Raw genomic sequence first — 18,670 nt, 5'->3', positions numbered from 1 at the left:
TCTGCCCCCTCCCCGACATTGCTCATCAGAAAGCTAAAAATAACCAGAAGGCTGGGTAAGTTCGGGATAAGAATTCTAGGGGCAGCTAGGTGGCTCAGTGGATGGAGAGCCAAGCCTGGAGATAGGCAATCCCTACTTCAAATATGGTCTCAGATACTTCCAAGCTGTGACCCTGGACAAGTTACTCAACCCCAGTTGCCTGGCCTTTATTCCCCTTCTACCTTGAAGTGATATTTGATGGAGTATCCATTCTAAGGCAAGGTTAAAAAAAAAAAAGAAATCTGATGATCCTATGCCCCCTAACCCTATACCCAACACCTTGGAATATGCAAAGCAAGAGCTTCTTCCTGTTCCACAAGACCTGGTGGAGCACGTTGTGTGCCAGCTCCTTGGTTGAGGCCGTGGAATCATCCCCTGTAAGCCCACAATCTTGTTTGCATCCAGCTTAATTATCTTACAACAGATCTAGCAGAGGCTGATTTTAGGATGGGGGGAGGCTGCAGAAATGACCCAAATCTGCTGCCTCCTGCTACAGTCAGCACCTCCTGTTACAACCCCCCCCCCAAGATCTTGGAATGCAATTCTGTATAAGGTAACCTCTGAATCACAGGTTTCTGGGAAGCCTCCAGATTTTGCCTTGAACCTGATTGTACACAACTTTTCTGCCTTTCCCAGTCTTCTTAGGTTCTGCATCTCTGACCTGGTCCTCTGCAGGAGATTCCAATGATCTGATATCTCAGTGGAGAATAGCTTCCTCAGGGAAGCTCAGGGCACAGACAGGGCAGAATGAGTGCAGTTAGCAGGCCTGACTTGGCGGAAAGACTCGTTGAGTCTCTTCCAAGTGTTCCCTTTTTTTCCCTTCACAGCTCTTCTGGCTCATCTCATTTCCCTGCCCTTTGAATCACCCTCTCTTTCCTGGCTAACTCACTCCAGCTCCCCACTCCTAGTCCTGTTCTTTGGTTCACTGGAGAGTCAGAGCCAGGCTGAGGATGAATTCTGTTTGAAGAATTCCCTTGAATTTGAACTCTGTTCTGGCCACACAGAACCTGGTGAATTCAAATCAAGTATTTATTAATTCTAAATCAATGAATCAGTAAATATTTATATATCAATATTGATTCATACTATGCACCAGGCACTCTACTAAAAGCTGGTTATACAAAGGACAGAAATGTAGTCCCTGCCCTCAAGGGAGAACATTTACACAACAAAGTATATAGATATAGATCCATACAGAATAAATATGTGTATGTGTGTCTAACAATATTTATACAGAAGAGATGAAAGGTCCTCAGAGAAGAAGACGTTACAGCAGCTGGAGGGCCAGGAGAAGTCTTCCGGAATAGGAGAGATTTGAGCTGAGTCTTGAAGGGAACTGGGGAAACTGAGAATCAGTGGAGGGGACACAAGCATGGAATGATGGGAGAGAGTCTCTGTGTGGTGCTGGAAGAGAATAAGGTGTAGGAAGACAGGAAAGGTAGGAAGCAGGCAGCTTATGAAGAACTCAACTCGATTCACTTCAACAATCTATGAGATGAGAGAAGTGGGGAATCTAAAGATAAAAAATGGAAATGGTAGCTGTTCTTTGGGAGCCTGTAGTCCATCATCCTTCAGTTCTAACTCAAGCAACAAATATTTAAGCACCTGTCTGTGTCCAGCAAGTACTAGATGCTACTTGTCACATGTATGTATGGGATTGTGATTGGGGGTTTAGACTTTTAAGAAATCACTCTATAGCAATGATGAATAATTTGTACAACCCAGAGCAATTGCTTGTCGGTTCTGGGAGAGGGGAGGGAAAGAAAAGGAATCGTGGAAACATGGAAAAATATTTAAAAAAAAGAAATTAGAAAAAAGAAACATGACTAAATAACAATAAAAATCTTCAAAGATTTGGGGAAAAAAAGATACTAGATACTAGAGATGCTATCAACCTGTACAAAAACTCAATAGTGAGCCCAATAGTGAGGCATTTATTTGGAGTTATTGTTGTTATTCAGAGTGGTCCTCCCCTTCCTGACCCCATTTCGGGGTTTCCTTGACAGAGATACTGGACTGGTTTGCCATTTTTACCATTTCCTTCTCCAGCTTGATTTTACAAGTGAGGAAACTGAGGCCAACAGGGTTACACAATTACAAAGTGTTGGACCCCATCTGGAGTTTTCTTGGCAGAGATCCTGGACTGGTTTGCCATTTCCTTCTCCAGCTCATTTGACAGATGAGGAAACTGAAACAAAGGATTTGAACTCAGACCTTCCTGACTCCAAGCCCAGCACTCTAGCCACTGTGCCACCTAGCTGCCTCCTCATCCAGTGTTGAGGAATTACAATTTGACAATGTGTTGCTTTACTCTACCAGGGAAGAACAGGGTGAGAGGGGAGGAAGGGGATTCTTTTAGGGTATAGTCATGGGAAACAGAAGGAGGGCAAATAGCCCTCCTGGGCAAGTCACTTAACCCTCATTGCCTAGCCCTTATCACTCTTCTGCCTTGGAACCAATATTGAGTATCTATCCCAAGACAGAAGGTGAATGATTAAAAAAAAAACACAATAAAGTAGTAGAAACTCCCTGAGAGTTTACTGAATAGGGAGGTGACGTGGTCGGACCTGTGTTCTACAGTCACTGTGGTGACTTTGTGGAGGATGATTTGACCTGGGAAAATCCATGGCAGGGAGGCAATAGCAATAGTCCAGACAGGAGGGGATAAGAGCATAAACGAGGGTGGTGGCTGTATGGGAAGAAAGAAAGAGTCAGATGCAAGAGAGGTACTATGAGGTAGAAATGACAAGACTTGGCTACTGACTGAAGTTGTGGGTTGTAAATCTAGGGTGGCAGCCATGTTGGCAAAAACACGGCACGTGTGCCCCCATGTGCCAGTCCCCCCCCTCCACCACGCCTGAGGACATGTTTCACATGCTCCCTCCCTTTGCCCAGTAGCCCACTTCTTCCCTCTAATGTCTGGGATAATGGGGGGCTCACACAGGTGGCTTGAAGGTGCTGTTTGGGCACGTGATCTCTAAAAGATTCACCAGCACTGGCATAGAGGCTACCAGTCTGGGTGTTCCTAACAGAAATAAGGAGCTGGAAGAGAGAAAGATTTTTGTTTGTTTGTTTGTTTTGGCAGAGGAGAAAATGGAGTAGAAATAATGAGTTCTCTATTGGATGAGTTTGAGATTCCTACAGGACATCCAATTTGAAATATAGAATAGGCAGTTGGTGATGGAAGACTGGCACTCAGGAGAAAAACTAGGCATATATATATATACACATCCATACATATATGTGTGTAGAGAGAGAGAGAAAGAGAGGGAGAGAGACACACAGAGAGAGACAGACATAGACAGAGAGAGAAGGAAAGAGAGTGAGAGAGAGAGAGAGAGAGAGAGAGAGAGAGAGAGAGAGAGAGAGAGAGAGAGAGAGAAGGAGAGAGAGTGAGAGTCATTTGGATAAAGTTGGTAATTGAACTCAAAGGAAACAATGAGATCACCAGGTGAGAGAGAGAAAGAAAGAGACAGACAGACAGAGACAGAAATGGAAAGACACAGAGAAAGAGAGAGAGAGAGAGAGAGAGAGAGAGAGAGAGAGAGAGAGAGATGGAGAGAGAGAGAGAGAGAGAGAGAGAGAGAGAGAGAGAGAGAGAGAGAGAGAGAGAGAGAGAGAGTGAGTCCAGGACAGAACAGAGTGAGTGAAAATCTAGGGCAGAGCCTTGGAGTAAACTCACCCGAAAAAGTCCCTAAAAAACAGGTGAATTTGGAAATAACCCCAATTTGGCAGTACTAGAACAAATTCACAGAAATCTAATTTTTTTACAGAATTCCAAAAGGGTGCCTGAGTAATGACCATGGGGGGAAAGAATAGAGACTGTGACTAGGAAATGGGCCAGTGATGACATCATTCATAGGAGAAGGGGAAAGAGGGAAATCCAGCTTGTATATGGGTCACACTTTAGGTTATAGCCACATTCTTCACATTTTCTCCGTCACTTCTTCCTTCCTCCTAGGCTATCAATAAAACAATAAATCAAGCCTTATTTGTAGCATGTGCTAACTTTTGAGTCATAAAAGGCTCAGACTAAAAATTTAGTGGTTGGCTCTCAGCTCCAGCGCAGCCCTGGATTTGCACAGAATACTTCCCCTTTGGGTCTCTTTGCAATCACTGTCTCCTTGTACCTTGAGTCCATCATGTTTCAGAGACTCTTGTTCATGCCCTGTGCTATAGTGGAAAGAGAATAGGTCAAAGAACCTGCTTTAGACCTAGCAAAACATGAGCTCTCCAAAGGCAAGAGGTTCTGTTTCCCTTTTTGTCTTTGGATCCCCAGAGCACAAGTACAATGCTTTTTGTACAGTAGGAGCTGAATACATGTTTGTTGAATTGAATTATTGAACTAATTCAGAGAAGTTTAATGACAAGAATGCTAAATTTAAGGTCATGAGACCTGGGTTGTTGCCCAAACTCTGCCATTAACTAGCTATGAGGCTTTGAGCAAGTTGTTGCCCTTCTCTGGGCCCCAGTTTTTTCATCTATAAAATGGGAACAATAATTCCTTTTTTAATTTTTATTTATTTATTTATTGAGTTTATTTTTTATTTTTTTCCCATTTGAATAAGTTTATCTAGTCAATTTAGAACATTATTCCTTGGTTACAATAATCACATTATTTCCTTCCCTCCCTTCCACCCACTCTTCCCGCAGCCAACTTGCAATTTCAGAACCCATTTCCATGTTGTTGTTTACACTAGGATGTTCATTTAGTGTCTATATATATCCCCAACCATATCCCTTTGACCCATGTATTCAAGCAGTTGTTTTTCTTCTGTGTTTTTACTCCCACAGTGTTTCCTCTGAATGAGGATAGTGGTTTTTCTCATAGATTCCTCCAGATTGGAACAATAATTCCTAACCTCTCTCCAACATGTTTTGAGGCTCAACTGAAGTCTAGATGATCCGCTTGGCTCTGCCATTCACTGTTTGTATTCTCTTGGGCAAGTCACTAACCCTTTCTGGCCATCACTTTTTCCATTTATAAAACAAGGGAGTTAGACTCAGAAGTGTGAAATTTGAGGTCACCAGCAAAACTCCCCAGGGCAGCTCAAACCAGATTACAAACAGAATTGGAAATATTAACAAAATAAATAAAAATGCAATAAAACTTAAGAGAATGTTCATTGGAGGTTCTCGAAGTCCATTTGACACCATCAGATACCAAGATTTCTGAGTTGCCCTTCCAAGGTCATATTTTGTGATTCTGAATCTGATTCTAAGCTCTCCCAAGAGGAAATTCCAGCATTAGCCTACTCCTATGGAAAAGAGTCAGCCTCCTTTGGGTGGGATTTTAGAGGTCAAGAAGCTCTCTTTATGGAGAGACTACTCAGTGGTACAATGGATCATGCAATGGTGCTCAGAGTCAAGAAGCACTGAGTTCAATCCAGCTTGTGACCCTGGGCAAGTCACTTAACCTTTATTAATCTCAGTTTCCTCAACTGTAAAATAGGGATGATAACAAGGCCTGCGTCGCCTCCACCAAAATCTCCTCTTGTTCCATTTCCTGTTTTGATGGGGGCAGCAGAGGGTAAGGCGAGGGTGCCATATCTAGAGCCACAAAACCAGGAAGCTCCACTGTACAACTTACTTCCCATGTGGCCATGAACACATTTTCTATGGGCTTCCATTTTCTTCTCTATAATGAGGAGACCAGACAAACATCTTGTTAAAATGCCTACAAAATGAGACTCTTGGACTAGAAGCCCTGGATGTTCTCTATGGCCTTCTCTAGCTCCTGGGAAGATCACAGACTGAACTATTTTTAGTCATTTATACCCATTTTAATGACTTCATCAGCTGCTCTGAGGTTGGCCAGCTGTTGGAAGATGATGGAGCGCCAAGGGCTCTCGGAAGGGGGACGGTTTTGTGATTGGGCATCACAGCTATGGATCCCAACCTATCCCCCTGTTTGGGGCAGGGAGAATTACTCCTTTTATCCTCAGTCATCCACCCAGGCCTCAGGGCTCCGGGGAGCTCTCTTCCACTTGCTTTGAGATGCTGCTTGGTAATGATTGTCACTCAGAACTAGCAATCAACCCACAACCCACAGGTTTCAGCTTCAAAGACCAGTAAACAGCCAACAGCCCCCACTTAACTGGAATGGGGAGGCAGGTGAAGATTACTGACCTTGGTTTGGGGTGAATCACCAAACCACCCTCAGTGGTTCTGATAAAAATTTGCCTCACTTGTTCATTCAGCCCTTTCTGAACCTTCGTGAAGTGGGTCAGCATGAAGCAAAGGACACATTCCCTGTGGGCAGCTATTGGGGGTCTGGTCTGTCCTGGAAAGTGTGCCCTCTCTGAGCTAGATTTCACTCAGAAAGTTAGGAAGATGGCAGGAAGATGGCCTGGACACCCACTAGAGCTGAACATACTCTAGGAATTCCTGCCCTTTTCCCCCAAGTTCCTTTTCTCTGATGTTGCTTTCCAGGTCCTTGGAAACAGGATCTCCTTCAAAACGGTCCCTCATGGTTGCATCCTCTTATTCCACAGCCATTCTTGGGGTCATGAAGCCTTTTCTTCTCCATCCTAGGCCTTCATGGCCCCCTAGATTAGAAATATCTAGAAAGGACCAAGACAGTCTGAGTCCTCATAGCAACAGAGGACTGAAGGCTTCCTGACTCCTTTCCAGGTCAATCGTGACCACCAAGCCTTCCTCTTGTCTTCCCTCCTCTTCTCTCCTTCATCTTCTGTTCTTTCCTTTCCTGGCTCCCTCTTTTCCTTGCCTCTTCTGTCCCTTTCTTCTCTCTTCCTGCTTCTCTTTGCCTCTTTTTTTTCCATTTCCTTTGCCATAAAGTGTGATTCCAGTGATTGGACTTGGTTTATGCTGACCCAAGCTACCCTGCCTCAGGGTAATGCTGAGAGTTCAGGGACTACCATAGGGTTGACTTCTCAGTCCTTTTAGAGGCCTGGCTTGCTTGTGAGTGGGAGATAATAATAATAATAATTGATATTTATATGGTGCATCAAGTTTTGCTAAGTACTTCTTAGATCTCATTTGATTCTCACAACAACCTTATGAGAAAATGGCCAAGTCACTAGAACAGTCGGACTGGAGTCCCAAGCTCAAATCCTGCCTTGGCCACTTCCTAGCAATGAGACCCTGGGCAATCTCTGTCTGCCTCAGTTTCCTCTACCTCCCAGGGATGTTGGGAGGATAAGAGGAAATATCTGTGAAGGGCTCTGTACATACTATCTCTTATTCAGAGAGCATAAGTACCATTATCCCAATTTGACGGATGAGGCTCAAGGAGATTATGAATTGTATAAAATCCCAGAATCTCAGCATTAGAAGGGCCCTCAGGCATTGATGCCACTTATTTAACTCCTACTCAAGTGCAATTGAACAGAGTGGGAGGAAATCACCAAACCTTGCTGACTGGGGTCCACTACAAATTTGTTATGGGCCCTTCCTGCAGCAAAGCAATCCTTCTGCTCCTTAATCCGTTCTCTATCCAAGCAGCCTTTCTCTCCCCAAGCTTTCCATGGTACCTCCTTTCTCTAGTCTCTTTCACAGAAAAATGTGAGGCCATACACCAAGAACTCCCTTTCTCCTTCTTTTTATCACAAATTCCTTTGGTATCACCCTTCACTAATTCTTCCTTCATTCTAGTCTGTGACGTGGTCAAGGCCAACTCCTCTCTTTGCATCCTTGATCTCATCCTCTCCTACCTTCTCTAGCAAATGAATCCTACTCTCATCCTTCCTCCCCATCTTCACCAATTTCTGGTTTTATTTTTCTATTTTCTGTTCCCTCCATGTCTCCTCTATCAATCGAGAAGGCGAGAAATAGAATACCCAACATACAACCTATGAAGTAATTCAAAATATATTTCAGTTTCTCCTCATTTCCTGATTCGCTGATGCCTGGAAAAATGTCCAAGTCTCTTCTCTCCTTCCTGACACCACTTATCTACTCCAGCTGTCATTACAATAGATTGGACTATTATAGTGGCCTCCTAATTGACCTCCCTGCCTCAAGTCTCTCCCAACTTCAGTCACGGACTATTGACTTCAGTTCATTCTCCACCCATCAGCCAGAGTAATTTTCCTAAAGTACAGGTCTGACTGTATCACCCACCTCCACCCTCAATAAACTTCAGTGGTACCCCATTATCTATAGGATCAAATATAAACTCTTTTGACATTTAAAGCTCTTTACAATCTTGCCCCTTACCCTCCTTTCTCTTCTTTGTTTTTTTAAACCCTTACCTGCCATCTTAGAATTAATACCAAGTAATGGTTCCAAGGCAAAAGAGTGGTAGGGGCTAGGCAATGAGAGTTAAGTGACTCACCCAGGGTCACACAGCTAGGAATTTTCTAAGGTTTGAACCCAGGATTCATGTCTCTGGGCCTGGCTCTCAATCCACTGAGTCATTTAGCTGCTTCCCCTATACCCCCCCCTCACCTTTTCCATCTTTTACATATTATTTAATCTTCTCCCAAATCCCAGTCTATATTTCTACTATGTTCAACTGCTTGATGTACCATATAAATACGGAGGCTTTGCAACCAAGCTTCATCTCCCATCTCCATCCCCTTGCAATGTCTTTTTCTCATGTCTGGAGGGCTCTCCCTCTTCACCACCCTTTAGAATCTTCCCCTGACTTCCTTCAAGGTTCATCTCAAATGCTCCCTTCTACAGGAGGCTTTTCCTGGTCCCCACAGCTACTAGTTCCTTCCCCTCTAAGATTTCTTTCCCTATTTTATTTCCATCCATGTTATCTTATTCATTAAAATGGAGGTTCTCAGGGGCAGCTAGGTAGTTCAGTGGATAGAGAATCAAGCCTAGGGATGGAATTGATCCCTGGTTCAAATCTTGCCTCAGACACTTCCTAGCTGTGTGACCCTGGGTAAGTCACATAACCCCAAGTGCCTAGCCCTTACCCCTCTTCTGCCTTGGAACCAGTATCCAATATTGGTTCTTCTTCTTTTTTTTTTAACCCTTACTTTCCATTTTGGAGACAATACTGTGTATTAGCTCCAAGGCAGAAGAGTGGTAAGGGCTAAGCAATGGGGGTCAAGTGACTTGCCCAGGGTCACACCACTGGGAGGTGTCTGAGGCCAGATTTAAACCCAGGACCTCCCAACTCTAGGCCTGGTTCTCAGTCTACTGAGCTACCCAGCTGCCCCCCCCCCCCCATATTGGTTCTAAGAAAGAAGGTGAGGGTTCAAAAAATAATGAAAGCTCCCTGAGTACAGGGATAGTTTTTTACTTTTCCTGGAGCATTTAATACAATTTCTGGCACATGGTAACTATTTAATAAACAAATTTAAATAATACCTATTAAATATTCAATGAATCACTAATTATTATTAATAATAAATATCATTGATTGATTGATTATTAGCTCTTAACCTTGGGCAAGTTGCTTTCTTATTATTTCTGGGACTCAGTTTCCTCATCTGTGAAATAATAATGAGTTAGCATTTATATTTTATATTAATTATCTATACATAGCACTTTACAGTTTGCAAAGCATCTTACAAATATCATCTCATTTGATCTCCATAACCACTGTGAGAAGCAGGTGCTTTTATTATTCTCAATTTACAGATGAGAAACAGATGTACAGATGAGGAAGACAGATTAAATAACTTGCCCCTATTCACAGTTAGTAATTGTCAGAAGCCTGATCTGAATTCAAATCCTCCCAGGGGTCTAGCCACTGTATCACCCAGCTGTCTAGGCAGTACTCCCTACCTTCAAAGAGCTTATATTTTACTGGGCATAAAGCTCAGGTCCTCTGACTTTCAGGCTTTTTCCCTTTCACCCACAGCAAGGACATGGACAGGCTTCTCTGGAATAAGATGGAGCCAAGAGTAAAGGGAGATCATGATTGCCACGGGAAGGGGAGAAGAAGTAGGCCACAGTGTTCATCTTTATTCCGTGTCAATCCAGGGGTGTGCTAGAGCCAGCTCGTCCTGGCTCATAAAATCTGACTGTTAAATTCTCAGGGTTAGCATTCACGCCGTAGAAACTGACAAATGCTATCCATCAAGGCCCCATTGATTATTTCGTTGACTGTCTAGATGGAGAAAATGTGAAGAATGCAATTAAACGTAAAAGTGGGTCATGCTTCTCAGAGAGCAGATTTCAGAGCATTGACCAGCACCTTTCTGGAAGCAAGAGATCTTGGTTCTGGTCCTGACTTTCCTGAACTCACCAAGCCACATTGGGCGAGTTCTCAGAGCCTCCTCTGAGTCTTCCCTTCTCGGAGGCTCTGTCATTTTGCCTGCCAAATGCTGATTACAGGTTTGTGGTGAGCTCCAAATGAGATGTGAGTCTTTGCCTAAGTAAAGAATTATATAAACGGGAGGGATTATTACTATTATCATCATCATCATCAAGGAGAAAAACAAAAACCATGTAGCTTCCATCAAGGTCTGGAGAAATTCCTAAGTGGCAGATCTTTGATGGATGGTGGAAGATGTGTGGAGGGAAGCCAAGTCTCTGAATTTCTGAGGCTGACATCAGAGAGGACAAAGCTGACCTCCTCCATCCTGTCTCTTGAGACCAGTGTTTAACAACCAGCTCTCCAAAAGTTTAAGCTGCATTATTATCATTTTTCCATCCTTTTTAAAAAAAAAAAACTTACCTTCTATCTTAGAATCAATAATGTGTATTGATTCTAAAGCAGAAGTGTGGTAAGGGCTAGGCAATGGGGATCAAGGGACTTGCCCAGGGTCACACAGCTGGGAAGTGTCTGAGGCCAGATTTGAACCCAGGACCTCCTGTCTCTAGATTTGGCTCTCAATCCACTGAGCTTCCTAGCTGTGTCTTTTCCATCCTTTTCCTAAGTCTAATAACAATATTAATATTATTATATTGTAATTATTAAATTAAAATATTAATAATACAATAAAACATTATAATAATAAACAAAACAATCAATCAAACCCTGATTTGCAATTTGCTGGTTTCTGAGGTGTGCTGAAATTTGACATTTCACACTGCAATTTTAACAATCAACTCTCATGAGCATGAGCCACTGGGTTTGAGCTGGCTCCAGCACAACCTTGCTTGGGGTCCTAAATAGAGGCACAGCCTGGGGCTGGAGGAGCTGTTAACCCATTCTGAGATGAAGTAAGGGTGAACCTTTGATTCTGTTTTTATGCCATGGTGTAGTAGAAAGAGGGATTGTGGATTTCCAAATCAGAGTACCTGAGATCTGATCTTGTCTCTGGCACTTCCTAGCTAAATTCCTCTGGATAAGTCATCCAGGTCCCAGTTTCCTGCTCTGAAAAACTAGAGACTAAAAACTATACAGTCTGTCTACCTCTAAATCCATGATGCTGTGTCTCTGGGCATCAAGAGAGGCAACAACTACCCTCATCCCCCCATGGTGTGACCCTGAACAAGTCCAGTAACTCTTTCAGCCCTTTTCTTCATCTATAAAACAAGAGTAATAACAGCACCTATAGTACAGGGTTGTGAGAACCAAATCAGATAATAAATACAATGAATTTTGCAAACCCAAAAGAGCCAATATAAAGGTAAGTTGTTATGGTAGGTTGGGAAGGTAGAAGGGATTCCTTTTTGTTAGGTTTTTTTTTTTTTTAAGGAAGACATAGCAGACTAATTGTAATAGCTCCCAGTTACAGATTTAAGGTGTATAAAGCTCTTTCCTCATAATAACCCCTTAAGGTAAGCAGTGCAAATATTTCTCCCCATCTTACAGATGAGAAAATAGTTTCCAAGAGTCTGAATCCAAATCTCCAAGACAATTCCAGCTCAGTGAATAATACTCCAGAGCTGGTGGTCAAAGTGGCATGAGGTGGGTGGATCAATGTAGAACCTGGGCTAAGACAGTTCTTTGTGTATATATATATATACATATATATATATATATGTCATAGTGAAGGAGAAGGAAAAGGAGTACAACCAATGGATCATGCTCTTACCCCATCTTTTCTGACCTATAGGGATTGGGGGAGTAGCAGAGAACTGTCACTACCATAATTCATTTCCACTGAAGACAAAGAGACCAGTGTTTGGTGGATATACTAATCCAGGTGTGCCATGATGAAGGCTGCAGGCATGGGCTTAGGGTAGGCAACTGGGAGAAAAGTAAGAGTTTGGGGAGATTCTGCCCTGGAAGAATTGCTAGGACTTAGTAACAAAATGTGGGAGTGAGGAAGAAGTTTTGAGTCCAGATAACAGGGAAGATCTTGATGCCTTCACACAGATAGGAGAGGCAGGATAAGAGATAAGAAATTTGCTTTGGGCCATGGTGAGTTTTTAGCAAGATATCCAAGAGGAGACATCCAACAGACCTGGGAAATTATGATGTATGGAGAAAGAACAGTGGCTAATGAAGGCCTGGAAAAGACTTTGAAGATGAGAAGTGTTATATCTAAGGGTTAATTAGTATTAATTAGTATGCCGCCTTCATTCCTCCTTTTTTTCTTCTCCTTTCTTCTCCACCCAAGAACCAGAGAGGATAGAATTGGCTATTCTCTGTTGGAGACATTCCATGGAGGTTTAGAGCTCTTGAGCCCTACCCACTTCCCATCTTTACTGCTACAAAAGTGCTTGGGACTCTTCCTTGTGGCTTCTGTTTTGGGATTGCAGTGCTCCACCTCCCATTTCCATTATCCCTTCTGGATTCTTTGTCCCAGCTCTGTAAATTGCTGTGTGATCTTCAAACACAATTTTGTCATGTGCAAAGTGAGAGGGTTGGATAGGATGATCTGGAAGGTCCCTTGCAGTTCTACTACTCCATGATTCTCTGAAACAGAGACATAACTAGGGTAGAGTGACTGGGGCTTTGCCCAAAGATGCTGCCAAGAGCACAGGAAGTTGCTATTCCTCTTGGATGGAGGAGCAGCATGATTCTTCCCTGGAGTTTACTATTCCAGAGCCTTGTGACTCAAGTCATCTTCAGACTAGTGGGTCTATGGGCACTGAGGGTGGGGACAGATGGCTCTCTGGGAGAGGTTACAGGATCAGGGATTCAGACCAGCAAAGGACTATGGGGGAAAAGATAATATATATGGTTGAACTTCATCGTCTGTTCCAATACTGTTTCCTACTTGCTCTGCCAAAAGTTTTTGCTTCCAATGGAAAAGTCTCTAGTGCATGTCCCTGTTGGATATGGTCTTTATTTCAAGCTTAACCCTGATAGCCAGGATCTAGTTAACCAATCAATCAAGTTACCACATGTATTATATCCTCAGCCCTGGCCTAGGAAATATTGGGGGGCACATGTAATACAATCATAAATGGGGAGCAGTTAAGTGTAAGGACTATACGTGTGTGCTCTACTAAGTCTTCCTCTGCAGACCAACTTAAGAGTGTTCTTCTCACTCAAATCTCTCCTACATCCCTTTCTTCCTCTCCCTATTTCCTCCAAAGTGGGAGGCATAGAAAAAGGGAATATGGAGTCACTGGAGAATAGAGGCCCATTTTAATTCCAATGTTCTCCATCTCAAAGCCTAGTACTTGACGGAATAATGGACTCAAATAATGGAGATAGCATATTCACTGTTGGGTTACATTGGCACTTCTCCTGTTACAGGCTGGTTATTGTGGTCCTCATTGGCATTAGTGTAGTCTGGATCCCTGTCCTCCAGAGTTCCAGCAGTGGCCAGCTCTTCGTCTACATGCAAGTAGTCACCAGTTCTTTGGCACCTCCAGTCACAGCTGTCTTCATCCTAGCAGTATTTTGGAATCGGGCCAATGAACAGGTAGGTAAAAAGCCATGAGTAAGGGTCTTGGGGAAGGGGATAGTTTGCCCATACAGCTAGGGATATGTGTACCCATTAAAGAAAAAGGGAGGGCAAGGTGCCTGGACAAGGGAGTAGCAAGGAGAGATGAATATTCTGTAAGGCTAGGCAATTCCTACCCAGCAAGTTGAGGAAATTCTCATGATACCAGAGTTCCCAGAGATAGGACTGTGATGTCTCTAGGGAAATCAATGCCAACATTCCCCCAAGAGTAGTTGGGTGTTGTAGCTACCCAATAGATAACAAGATACACTCTTTCTCTGGAAAGTGTCAACCTGGGTCTGGATTGGGCTGGGAGTGGGGAGGAGATTCAGAGTTTTAGTTTGAGGCCATTAGACCTGGGATTATAGAAGTAGTCCCAGCCAGAGGAAATACAGAAGCAGTGTACCTGAATGGAAATGAAACGGTGAAAAGCGAAATGAGCAGAACCAAGAGGAAATTATATACAGCAACAGAAATATTGTTTGAAGAATGACTTGTGGATGTCTACCTCCAAAAAAAGAACTGATAAATAGAAACAAGCAAGGCATAGTTTCCTATATACACAGATATTTTTGTCAAATATGCCTTCTCTAGTGTGGAGAGGGGAAGGAGAAGGGAGATAACCTGAGAACTTTAATGGAACAAACAAATTTTTAAAAATAATAAATAAATAAAAACAAGTATAGCTGAGCAAAACAAAAAGAAATATTTGATTTCAGGAATCCTGGCCCCAATACTTGCTAGTTATGTCATTATGACTTTAATCGAGTCCCTTAAATTCTCTGAGCCTCAGTTTCTTAATCTTGAAAACAACAATTATAATACTTGCAATAGCTACTTCATGGGATCATTGTGAGGAAAGTACTTCATAAACCTCAAAGTGCTTTTATATATATATGAGTTATTATTCTATTTCTGGAGGTTCCCAAAGTGGTGTTGCTCAGACCTCTTGGAGGAAGTGTTCTGGTTTCTTTGGAAACCCACACAGTCTATAAGACCTGATCGGTGGCTTCTCAGGAACTGGTGGGCAGCCCAGGTGCCAAAGTGTGTGCCAGGCATCACTCAAGCAATATGATGAAACCCTAGGGGAATCATGCCTCTCAGAGATCATGACTGGAGCTGAGGTTGGCGTGTATAAGGAGAATATAAGAGGAAGTTTAAGGAAAGAGAGTAAAAACTGGAGGGATCACAGGAAAGAAGATCTCTTCTATAGCTCTAGGGCCTGGGAGGGCCTCTTCTGCCCTACAATCACTATGGCTCCACAAAGAGCAGCTGAACCAGCCAAAAGCTTCCCATAATCCTTTCACCAAGGACTGAGGGGCAGCACACCATTAAAGATTTTGAGATTTGGAACTTTGCTAGCATCTAAGTAAACACCATTGACTACATTCTCCTTATCTATTCATTAAAAATCTTGTTAAAAAAAACTTGTAAAAAATGAGATAATTAAAGTTTGTCTCTTTTGATATGTTCTTGCTGAAGTCATGTTGGCTCTTTGTAATCAGTTTCCCTTTTTAGATGTTCTGTCTATTGCTAGTTATCCCTTTAAGGGTCTTTTCTAAAATAGAAGCTATGAAAGAAGGAATCCAACTCAAACTCACTGGCTTATAGTTTTCAGATTCTGTGCTCTTTTTTTTTTTTAATTGAATCATTTGCCCTTCAATCTGGTGGCATCTTTCCTATTTTTCATGATCTTTCAGAAATTACTCTATAATCATATTTGCCGGTTCTTCAATACCTGAGGATGTAATTCCTTCCTTTCAGATGACTGTAATTCACCAAAAAAAAGCTCTCTTACTATCTTTTTGTTGATTTTGGCTATTTTTTTACCTGTCATCTCCATCATTCTCTTTGGCAGAGAAAATGGAAGCGATAAGAATTGGGAAGCTCTGTCTTCTCTCCGATACCATCATTGTTCTGCAGTAGATTTCAAAGCTGCCTTCAGACACTTCCTAGCTGTGTGATGTTAGGCAGGTCCCTTAACCACTGTCTGCTTCAGTTTCCTCACCTGTAAAGTGAGGATTATAATATCACTTACATCCTAGGGTTGTAGTGAATATGAAGTGAGATAATGTTAGTAGATGCTTTAGCACAGGGCCTGGCACATAGTAGGTGCTTATTAAATATTTATTCCTTTCTCCCTCTCCTTATGCAGCCAGAGAATGTTCTCTTTTGATCCTCCTTTTTTTGCCTGATTTGACTTAAAAACTCCAACAACTCCAAATCCTGATGCTAATAAATATCCTTTTCACCATCGAGACTTTGGAAATATCTTAGTTTCCTAGTAAAAGTTCTTTTCTGAGCTGAAATAAGAGCAGGACAAAGAACACAGAACCATGCCTGGAACAAAGTACCTGGAGAGGCCAGGTCCCATGCGTAGTAGCAATTATCTATAAAAAGTGAATGCATCAGGAGTAATAAAAGAGAGGAACACGCAAGATTTCTACTTGCCTTTTGTCATTCTTCATCCTTTTTTGATCCTTCATCAATATTTGACAATGGATACCGTCTCCTCTCTGGGTTTTCAGTCTGGCTCCTGTCTTCTTTGCTGGATCATCACCCATGTCCTGCCTCTATGCCTAGGGATCTGCATCCTTTCTTCTTTCTCTACACTCTCGATGATCTCATCAGTTCCCTCAGCTTCAACAATTATGACCCCTAAGCTCTAGCCCATTTTACTAACTACCTACCAGATAGCCCTATTTGTCTCTTAAAAGTTGTATAGACATGTCAAACTCGGAAGTCCCCAACAGAACCTGTTGTCTTTCCTTCTAAATCTTCTCCTCTGCTAATATTCTTTCTTTAAGTTGAGAACATACAGCTCTCCCAGTAATCTGGTTCTCAGCCTTGGAACCATCCTTGACTCTCCCATCATTCTCATGAAGGACTAAAAGCCAAACTGAAAAATTTATAATTTAAGCTCTTCAAGAAGGAGACAATGGAACTCTCCAGGCTTGGCAGTGATATGACCAGAACTGGCTTTTGGAATCTTAGTTTCGGAGCTATATGATGAGTAGAGAGATTTTAAAAAACAAAACAACTCGATAATCCCTTCCCCCCTCAGCCTAGTGCCTGGTTTAGGCTCTTATTACCTTTCACCTGGAATATTTTAATAGCCTCCTAATTGGTTTTGACATTGCCACAGCTCTGGTGTAGAACTTCATCACTTTCTAGTTGGTATAAAATTTTCTCTAGTATAAAATATAAATTTTCATTTGACTTCTAAAGTCTCTCACCATCAGACTCCAACCTACCTCTCCAGGTACATTACTTGCTTTCAAAGAAACTACATTCCAGATAAACTGACCTACTTGCTGTTCCCTGTACATGACATTCTATCTCCCAACCCTGTGCCTTTGCTGACCTCAATACCTGGAATGTGGTCCCTCCTCATCTTTGCCTTGTTGAATTCCTGACTTCTTTTGAGACTTAGCACGGGTGCCATTTTTCCTAGGAGACCTCATCTGATGCCCACAATTGCTAGTGCACAAAATACTTTGATTTTAATGATCTGTAATATTGACTATTGTTTATACCCAAAAGAATAGAAGCACATGGAGGGAAGGGACTGTTTTGTTGTTACCCTTCATGGATTCCTAGAGCTGAAAGGAATCTTCAAGGTCATCAAATTCAATTCCCTCATTTTATAAGATGATGAAACTAAGACTCAGAGAGGTCAGTCTGCAAGTCTTTTCTTAAACACCTACTATATTCCAAGCAAGGTACCCAGCTCTAGGAATTCAAAGAAAAAGGCAAAAAACAATCCTTGTTCTCAAGGAGCTCCCAGTGTAATGGGTCAAAAGGCCCATCATATAGACAACTATGTACAAACTACATATGTAATATATGATGACATTATTATCTATATATCTATCTCTCTTGATATATATATATACATACAAAGAGAGAGAGAAAGAGAGAGAGTAAGAGAGAGAGAAAGAGAGAGAGAAAGAGAGAGAGAATAAGAGAGAGAATAAGAGAGAGAGTAAGAGAGAGAGAATAAGAGAGAGAGTAAGAGAGAGAGAGAAAGAGAGAGAGTGAGAGAGTAAGAGAGAGAGAGAGTAAGAGAGAGAGAAAGAGAGTGAGAGAGAGAGTAAGAGAGAGAGAGAGTAAGAGAGAGAGAAAGAGAGAGAGAATAAGAGAGAGTAAGAGAGAGAGAGAGTAAGAGAGAGAAAGAGAGAGAATAAGAGAGAGAGTAAGAGAGAGAGAGAAAGAGAGAGAGAATAAGAGAGAGTAAGAGAGAGTAAGAGAGAGAGAAAGAGAGAGAATAAGAGAGAGAGTAAGAGAGAGAGAGAAAGAGAGAGAGTGAGAGAGAGAGTAAGAGAGAGAGAGAGAGAGAGAGAGAGAGAGAGAGAGAGAGAGAGAGAGAGAGAGAATAAATTGGAGTTAAGCTCATTGGGAAGGCATTAAGATTAAGGAGGAGTGGGAAAAACTTGTAGAAGGTGGGACTTTATCAGAAGCTAGAAAATCCAGAGTTGAAGATAAGGAGGCAGAGTATTCTATCCATGGGAACCAGTCAGTGAAAATGCATGAAATCAAGAAAAAAAAAGAGAGTTTCTTATTCCAAGAACAGCAAAGAGAGCAGCGTCATTGAATCACAGAATATGGGGAAGGGAGGGTCAGTGAGGGAATAAAGCATAAGAAGCCTGGAAACGCAGAAAGGGGCAGATTATAAAAGGCTTTAAAAGGACTTTATATTTGGTTCTAGAAGTCATAGGAAGCCACTGAAATGTGATGAATGGGAGTTGGGATAACACGGTTGAGACTTGTACACAAGGAAGATCAGTTTGATAGCTATCGAGAGGATGGACTGTAGTAGGGGGAATTTGAGGAAAGAATGCTATCATACCAACCAGAAGGTGATGAAGTTCTGCACCAGAGCTGTGGCAACGTCAGAGGAGAGAGGGGGACATATTAAG

The 18,670-nt window shown here is 42.2% G+C and overlaps 1 protein-coding gene across 1 annotated transcript in view; it reads left to right on the top strand.

Moving 5' to 3' along the window:
* Positions 1-18,670, top strand: part of SLC5A10 (solute carrier family 5 member 10) — a 190,043-nt gene that overhangs the window by 159,179 nt on the left and 12,194 nt on the right. The window contains exon 12 of the mRNA XM_001362769.4: positions 13,562-13,730. Coding sequence (XP_001362806.1) covers positions 13,562-13,730 — 169 coding nt within the window. The remainder of the gene's footprint in view (positions 1-13,561; positions 13,731-18,670) is intronic.

This window comes from Monodelphis domestica, chromosome 7 (assembly GCF_027887165.1).
Source record: "Monodelphis domestica isolate mMonDom1 chromosome 7, mMonDom1.pri, whole genome shotgun sequence".
Classification (NCBI taxonomy): domain Eukaryota; kingdom Metazoa; phylum Chordata; class Mammalia; order Didelphimorphia; family Didelphidae; genus Monodelphis; species Monodelphis domestica.
The sequence above is the reverse complement of the archived record's forward strand: the minus strand, read 5'-3'. Positions and strand labels throughout refer to the sequence as shown.